The following is a 7,857-nucleotide window of genomic DNA, read 5'->3' as shown; positions in this document are numbered from 1 at the left end:
GAACAGGTTCCACTTCAAAGCGTAGGCGTGTCTCGTAGACGGTGCTCTCGCTGAAGTGATGGTGTCAACTACCTCTTGGGGTAAGTCACCTAGAACCTCTGCGTCCCGTCCAGGGACCAGACATGAAGTTTCCAGAGGTCTGGATGCGGGTGCCACAGGGTGCCCTGTCTCAGTAGATCAGTAGTCAGTCGATCCTTCCTCAGAGGAATCTGCCGAGGGGCTGTCACAAGGAGCATAAGTTCCGGGAACCAAGTCCGAGTGGGCCAGTAAGGCGACACGAGCGGGACCTGCTCCTCGTTCTCCCTGATCTTGCACAGTGTCTGTGCAAGAAGGCTCACTGGGGGAAACATACTTGCGAAGGCCCCGCGGCCAGCTGTGTGCCAAGTGCGTCCGTGCCGAGTGTTCCCTCGGCCAGAGAGTAGAACAACTGGCAGTGAGAGGTTTCTGGAGAGGCAAACAGGTCTACCTGAGCAGCTTCGAAACGACTCCAAATCAACTGGACCGTCTGGGGATGGAGTCTCCATTCTCCCAGGAGTGCAGCTCGTGACAGCTCGTCGGCTGCCCGGTTGTGCAGACCAGGAATGTGAATTACCTTAGATGCTTCTGACTCCAAAGGAGGAGGTGGCGGGCGAGTTGCAACATGTGACGGGAGCGTAGACCACCTTGTCGGTTGATGTACGCAATGGTCGCATTGTTGTCCGTGCGGACAGCACACGCTTGCCTCGTAAGCGCCTCTTGAGACGGCTCAAGACCAGGCATACTGCCAGCAACTCTAGGCAATTGATGTGCCAGTGCAGTTGGGGGCCCGTCCAAACCCCCGACACTGAAAGCCCGTCCTCCGGTGGTGGAGGCATCTGTGTAAACCACGCCTTGCCTGGAGACCTGTTCCAGGGGCACTCCTGCCCGGAGAAACGAAGGGTCTGACCACAGGGTGAAGGTTTGGCGGCAGGCCGGTGTGACTCGGACCCGGTGAGTGCCGCGTAGCCACGCCCACCTCAGGACTCGGCCATAGAGCCAGTGTTGTCTGACCACGGGGTGAAGGTTTGGCGGCAGGCCGGTGTGACTCGGACCCGGTGAGTGCCGCGTAGCCACGCCCACCTCAAGACTCGGCCATGGAGCCAGTTTTAAAGCAGTGTCATATGAAGCAGCCCCAGTGGCGTGACTGCCCCAGGAGCCTCTGAAACTGTTTCAGTGGGACCGCCATCCTGCACTTGAACATATTCAGGCAGTTCAACACCGACTGAGCACATCCTTGCATGAGGCGTGCTCGACCGAATCCAACTCCATACCGAGAAAAAAGATCTTCTGCGCCAAGGAGAGTTTGCTTTTTTCCCAGTTGACCCAAAGGCCCAACCGGCTGAGGTGCGAAAGTACCAAGTCCCTGTGTGCACACAACTGATCCTGAGACTGAGCTAGTATGAGCCAGACGTCGAGGTAGTTGAGAATGCGAACGCCCTGTTCTCTCAGGGGAACAATGGCTGCTTCCATAACTTACGTGAAGACACGGGGCGACAGCCCGGAGGGTAGGACCTCGAACTGATATACTCGTTCTTCGAACGCGAACCGCAGCAATAGTCTGTGGTGCGGAAGGATAGACACATTAAAGTACGCGTCCTTCAGGTCGATCGCTGCAAACCAATCTCGGGGACTAGTGCACCCGAAGATGCGTTCCTGCGTCAACATCTTGAACGGTAACCGGTGAAGGGCCCAGTTCAAGACACGCAGGTCCAAGATTGGTCGTAAACCACCGCCTTTCTTGGGTATAACAAAGTAGGAGCTTTAAAACCCGATCACCATATCGGCTGGAGGGACCAGCTCTATCACATCCTTCGCCAGTAGGACTGCGATCTCCGCACGCAAGACAGGAGCATCAGCCGCCTTCACTGATGTGAAGCAGATCTACTGAATCGCATAGCTGAGTCTGATGGTCCGCAGGAGCCAGCGAGACGGTTTGGGTAGCCAGGCACCCAGACACCACACAAGCTGGACCAGCGGGATCACCGACGTACCCGCGGTGGGGCAGCGATGTGGAACGCAGGGACCTGAAGAAAGGTCTGAGTGCAGTGCAACACTTACCTGGTTCCACAGTTTGGCAGAGGATGCGTGAGTAGGGTCTTTGATGACGCACTCGAACCACTCGCTGCTGCCTTCTGGCCAGAGAGGAGAATGAGTGTGGTACGTTGTTGGTCCGCCCGCGACTCTCCATGCCCTCGTGGGACCCAGAGACAGAGAAAACCTCTCCTGTCGAGATTTTTGGAAACCAGATTCTCCACCCGGTTCTCCTCTGCATTCACCATCCCCCAAAGAGCAGTTCCCTCTCTCTCTGGACCTCCTGCTCTTCCGTTCACCGCCAGGTTGACGGGGGCCTGGACGGGCGGGGTGGCCTGCCTATGCCCAGCTCCAAGGCGCCGCTTGCTTGAGGCTGCTGCGGGTGCGGCACGGGAGTGGGGGTGGACGCAGGGGGCCGCTCTCGGCAATGAGCAGGCTGGGATCGCCTCAGTAACCTAGAGGAACTGAACTTTGTTGACGTCCCTCATGTCGACCAGACACAGCCAGAGGTGACACTCCTGGACCACAAGTGTGGACATCGCACGACCCAGAGAACTCGTGGTGACCATCGTCGCTCAGAACGCGAGATCAGTTGCGGTTCGGAGCTCTTTTAGAACATCCGGATCGTGACTACCCTCGTGCAGGTCCCTCAGTGCTTTAGCCTGTAGAACCTGCAGTAACGCCGTAGCGTGTAAGGTGGAGGCAGCTTCTCCACAGGCCGTATATGCATCGCCGGACAGACCAGATGAGTACCTACAGACCCGGGACACAACTGCCAGCACAAACAGGGGGTGGTGCAGCCTGATGCGTGCAACCCACTCGACACGAGAAACCTCCACTGCTGAAACGCCGTACTGCCAACACGAAGAGCTCTCAAAGAGCACACTGAACTCGTTCAGTCTTCTCTCAGTCGAGTAGTCAGGAGCAAAACTAAATGTAAAGTCTAAATGTAGATATTGTAAATCGCGCAGCGCACACACAGAAACATTGTGGCGCACAAACTTTTATTAATAAAATAGCTTCTACACTAGACACATGTAATTCTCTCGCATGCACTAATTATTTCAAATAAATTATATAATTAATTCATTGAAATAAATGTGATCTTACCGCAGTACTTCCCCTATGTGTCTGATTTAAAGCAGGCAGAATGCTAACGAGCCATAACTGATGAAAATTACAGTATTTTTTACTGTTTGCCTCCAAGTCCTATATTAACCCTTTAGGCGCCAGGTTTTTTTTGGAAAAATGCTGGATTTTGACATCAAGATTTCAAAAGCTTGTGGCTTGAAAGGGGTTTAACTCACCGCATTACTCCCCCTCTATGTCTGATTAAAAGCAAGAAGAATGCTAAGGAGCCATAACTGATGAAAATTACAGTATTTTTTACTGTTTGCCTCCAAGTCCTATATTAAAATCTTTTAAGGCATATGCTAGCTGTGGATTATCCCTTACATTTAATGTATGCATGCCCTTACTGTTGAATGTTGAATGAACAGTGTGAATTCTCATGTGGTACTTACGGGAGTATGCATTTGCGAAACTCTTCCCACAATACTTGCAAAAGTAAGGCTTCTCTCCAGTGTGAACTCTCATGTGAACTTTAAGGTTTTGTTTTGCAGGGAAACTCTTTCCACACTGTTCGCATGTATAAGGTTTCGCTCTAGTGTGAATGTTCATGTGAAATTGAAGGCTGCTTTTCTGTGTAAAACTCTTTCCACACTGATGGCAAGTGTAAGGTTTCTCTCCCGAGTGAGTTCTCATGTGTCTTTGAAGGTTTGTTTTTCGACTGAAAACATTTCCACACTGTTGGCAGGGGAATGGCTTCTCTCCCGAGTGAGTTCTCATGTGATTTTGAAGGGCTGCTTTTTGAGCAAAGCTCTTTCCACACTGTTGGCAGGTGTAAGGCTTCTCTCCAGTGTGAACTCTCACGTGCATTTGAAGTTTTCGTTTTTCATCAAAACTCCTCCGGTGTTGTCTCCTTGCGTCGGCAGCATCTGGACCAAAAAGCTGCAATTGAACAAACCATACAGACTACAGCCAACTGCAAACTAACACGTACATTCTGTGCGAGAACAATTAGCTGTCTATATCAGCAGCTATCAATAGTATGCATTCATCATTCAAAAGGAGAAACCGAAACAAGAATATACAAGATATATGAAACGTAAATAAAGCAGCGCTTGCTTACCATTTTGAATATCAGTTATGTTGATAACTTTATTCATTTTTAGCCGCTCACGTTGTTATGAATATATTCACATACTTGATATAGTGATCTGTCACAACATGGCAAATAGCATGCACACATAAGCTGGTTGTGAGCAATGACTGAGATACAGCAATTAGGAAAACTTCTTACGGTTTACTAGGGAAACTGCATGGTGGAATAAATGTCATCTTTTTATTACAACCATTAAAAAACTTGGCGGAATTCATGTGACCGTTGCACCTATTGTTCATACATTTTCATAACTGGCGTTTTTTACTTTTGTCTTGTGTGCTGAACTCAGAAGAAGACGTGCTGAGAGGAATAAGCCAGAATTTACCTCAGAAGAAGACGCGCTGAGAGGACTAAGCCAGAATTTACCTTAGAAGACGACACACTGACAGGAATAAGCCAGAAATTACCTCAGAAGAAGACGCGCTGAGAGGAAATAAACAGGAATTTACCTCAGAAGACGACGCGCTGAGAGGAATAAGCCAGAATTTACCTCAGAAGAAGACGCGCTGAGAGGACTAAGCCAGAATTTACCTTAGAAGACGACACACTGACAGGAATAAGCCAGAAATTACCTCAGAAGAAGACGCGCTGATTTATGACGTGCTTAACAATAATAATTTTAGTTCCCCAGATATAAAATGTTTTTGTATTGTAGCCTATAATACATACAAAGCAAGCTTGTGTTTATGACTATAAAATCATATTTTTAAATTTATGAGTGGCCAATATTAATGATTGCTAATGTAATATAGATGCTCATATATCAACATTACGTTTACATTACATTTAGTCATTTAGCAGACGATTTTATCCAAAACGACTTACAAATGAGGACAACAGAAGCAATCAAAATTTGTGTCAACATTCTAAGAATGATGTAATTTTACTCTTAATCCTAGATTTAAGAATACGAGTGATTCATAAAGGTTCCGAAGTGTTAAAACTAGGTCTCGGCTCCTAAATTATTTAAGAGAGCTGGAGAGGTCTCCTAATCTAGTTAGGAGTAACAAGACGGCAGCAAAGAGGAGCAGACGCACACTTTCCAGCAGTGCAGCGGTGATGACAGTACGCAGACACAACTGGCCAAAAGTGATGTGTGGAGGGGTTTTTTTATGACCCCAAACATCAAAATACAAAGGACAAAAAAACACCGATGGACGCAGTGTTGCCAACTGCTTTCAATTGAAGGTAGCTGAAACTGAAGCTAAACTGGTCACTTGATGTTGCTAATGACCTCATAAAGGTGAGTTCGTCTTATTATAGGTCAGTTCGCCTTTATGACGTCATGGGAGAGTCTCGGATGTAGATGAGGTCTGTCCAAGAGATTGATTTTGTTGTTAGGCTTTTGAAAAAAAAAAGTCTCTAAAGGGGTGAAGTCATTCCCTGTTGAAAAAAACAACATATGCTGGTTAGGTATGTTTTGACGTGGGACGCTGGTTTAAGCTGGTCTTTTGCTGGTTTATGCTGGTCCTTTGCCAGCACATGACCAGCATAAACCAGCAAAAGGACCAGCATCCCAGCGTCAAAACATACCTAACCAGCATATGCTGTTTTTTTTTCAACAAGGTTAACAAAATCACTAAATCAGCAACATTTCATTGGTCCTCTTGTTTTTGCATGTGTTCATTATTTATTTGTATAACAGCATGGCCAAAAAATTATGACTGCACTATTTGGCATGTTTCATTGCATTATCACAAATAAAACAACTGACTCTAAGCAACTAAAGTGAAAGTGACGTGACATGTGGCCAAGTATGGTGACCCATACTTGGAATTAGCAGCAGTGAACACACACCCGGAGCAGTGCAATACTATGCAATATGCTTACAAAATCTTCACTTTTTTTTTCTTTTAAATTAAGGGTGAAGATGTCCAATTTCCTAGGCTGGACATCACTTTTGACCACTACTATATGGCAGTTTAATGACTTTCCAACCGACCGCCAAATTATATTGCAAAAACAAGCCACTTTTATGAGGATTGTGGGCTCTCCTGGAGTTGTTGGAGCTACTGATGGAACTCATGTTCACATCATCGATCCAACTGTAAACGAGGAGACATACTAATAGAAAACGAAGCATCAGTAATAATCGTCATGTTAATTGTAAATATTCATTGTAGTCCTTAGTTCATAACACTTAAGTGCCACCTCAGTCAACACTTAAATCAGTCATAGACTTTACTGAAAGTTGCTTTTAGCTTCTTTATAAAAGTCTCCTACTCTTAGAAACGTCCTACTTTTTACGAAGAATTTTTTGACACTTAAGTCTATTCTTAAGAGCATTTCTGAGAAGTTGTATACATACGGGCCCAGATTCTGCCACAGTTGACTAAAAATATGATTCTGTACGTCGCTATCAAGACTGTTCATTTGTAGCGGTTCAACAGAGACGCCAGAAAACTGAAGTCTGTTCCAGAAGCTTTGTGTTTCTCAGACAGAAGCTCTAACATCAGAAGGTGACAAAAATAAACACAACAATCTCATTTTACATGAATCTTCAGAACTAAAAAACAGCTTCCGTTGTTCGACACAATCACATTTTGCATGACACCGTTCCTGTGGTGTGTCTCGTGAAAGAAAGTGCAGGAATCCTCAGGTTGAGCGCAGCACAGAGAGTCAGAGGAAGAACATTGTGAGACGTGTTTCCACATAGTGATGTAGATATGTGGGGGCGTGTTAGAACGAGCCGATTTAGGTAGGCGTGGTTAACTCTTAACTTTTATAAAGAATATCTCTTTGGATTTGAGACTTTAGTCTTTGCAACTTTACAGATCTTCTTTATGCACCAATGAATGAATGAATGAATGAATGATGCATTTATATAGCGCTTTACTGTGTATTGTTGTACACCCAAAGCGCTTTACAATCATGTACAGCTCAATGTTCAGCGGCAGCTGTCACAGCTGAACAGAGCTCTGTTTGACCGCTCCGAGTCCTTCAGATGCAGCCTTTGATATAGTTAGCAAACATTTGTTAATATTCTGACAAAATGTTGATACTTTCATTTTCAAAATAATCAGAGGTGGACTGTGAGGAAGTACATTCGTTAAGTATACTCGTACAAATATGAAGTACTACGTTTTCTTTTTTTCTCACAGACAGCAACACTAAAAATATGGTATTTTACAACATGATGCATTGTTGTAGATTAAACTACCCAACAATATATTTTTAGTAGGCAACTTTAAATTTAATAACCTTGAACATATTCAGAAGTAAAATGCAAAACGCACATTAGTGCAGCAGTAATATTAATGCAAAACCATCCTGACGAATTCTTTTTTTCAGAACAATACTGTAGATAACTTTACTTTTACTCTCAATACCTTAAGAAGATAATACTTTACTTAAAGGATAGTTCAGCCAAAAATTTTAATTCTGTAATCATTTACTCACCCTCAAGTTGTTCCAGGTTTGCAATTTTCATATTTGGGTGAACTATCTCTTTAACTAAGGTTATACATATGAGTAGTAGATTTTCCCCAATGTGGTATTAGTAGTTACTAAAAGTAGTTTACTAAAGTATCTCAATATTTCTTCTACTAATTACCGGTACTTTGTCATAGCTCTAAACAATTTCT

At 45.1% G+C, this 7,857-nt stretch overlaps 1 protein-coding gene and 1 pseudogene across 1 annotated transcript in view; one reads left to right on the top strand and one right to left on the bottom strand.

Annotated features, from left to right (window-relative positions):
• The window catches only part of LOC107675924 (gastrula zinc finger protein XlCGF49.1-like), an 8,841-nt gene extending 4,834 nt beyond the window's left edge, over positions 1–4,007 (bottom strand). Inside the window, exon 1 of the mRNA XM_016470420.1 lies at positions 3,528–4,007. Within this exon, the coding sequence (XP_016325906.1) occupies positions 3,528–3,987 (460 nt within the window). The 5' untranslated portion in view covers positions 3,988–4,007. The remainder of the gene's footprint in view (positions 1–3,527) is intronic.
• A 1,551-nt stretch (positions 4,008–5,558) lies between these two features.
• The window catches only part of LOC107675922 (gastrula zinc finger protein XlCGF8.2DB-like), a 5,354-nt pseudogene continuing 3,055 nt past the window's right edge, over positions 5,559–7,857 (top strand).

This window comes from Sinocyclocheilus anshuiensis, unplaced genomic scaffold, assembly GCF_001515605.1.
Source record: "Sinocyclocheilus anshuiensis isolate Anshui unplaced genomic scaffold, SAMN03320099.WGS_v1.1 scaffold2628, whole genome shotgun sequence".
Classification (NCBI taxonomy): domain Eukaryota; kingdom Metazoa; phylum Chordata; class Actinopteri; order Cypriniformes; family Cyprinidae; genus Sinocyclocheilus; species Sinocyclocheilus anshuiensis.
The sequence above is the reverse complement of the archived record's forward strand: the minus strand, read 5'-3'. Positions and strand labels throughout refer to the sequence as shown.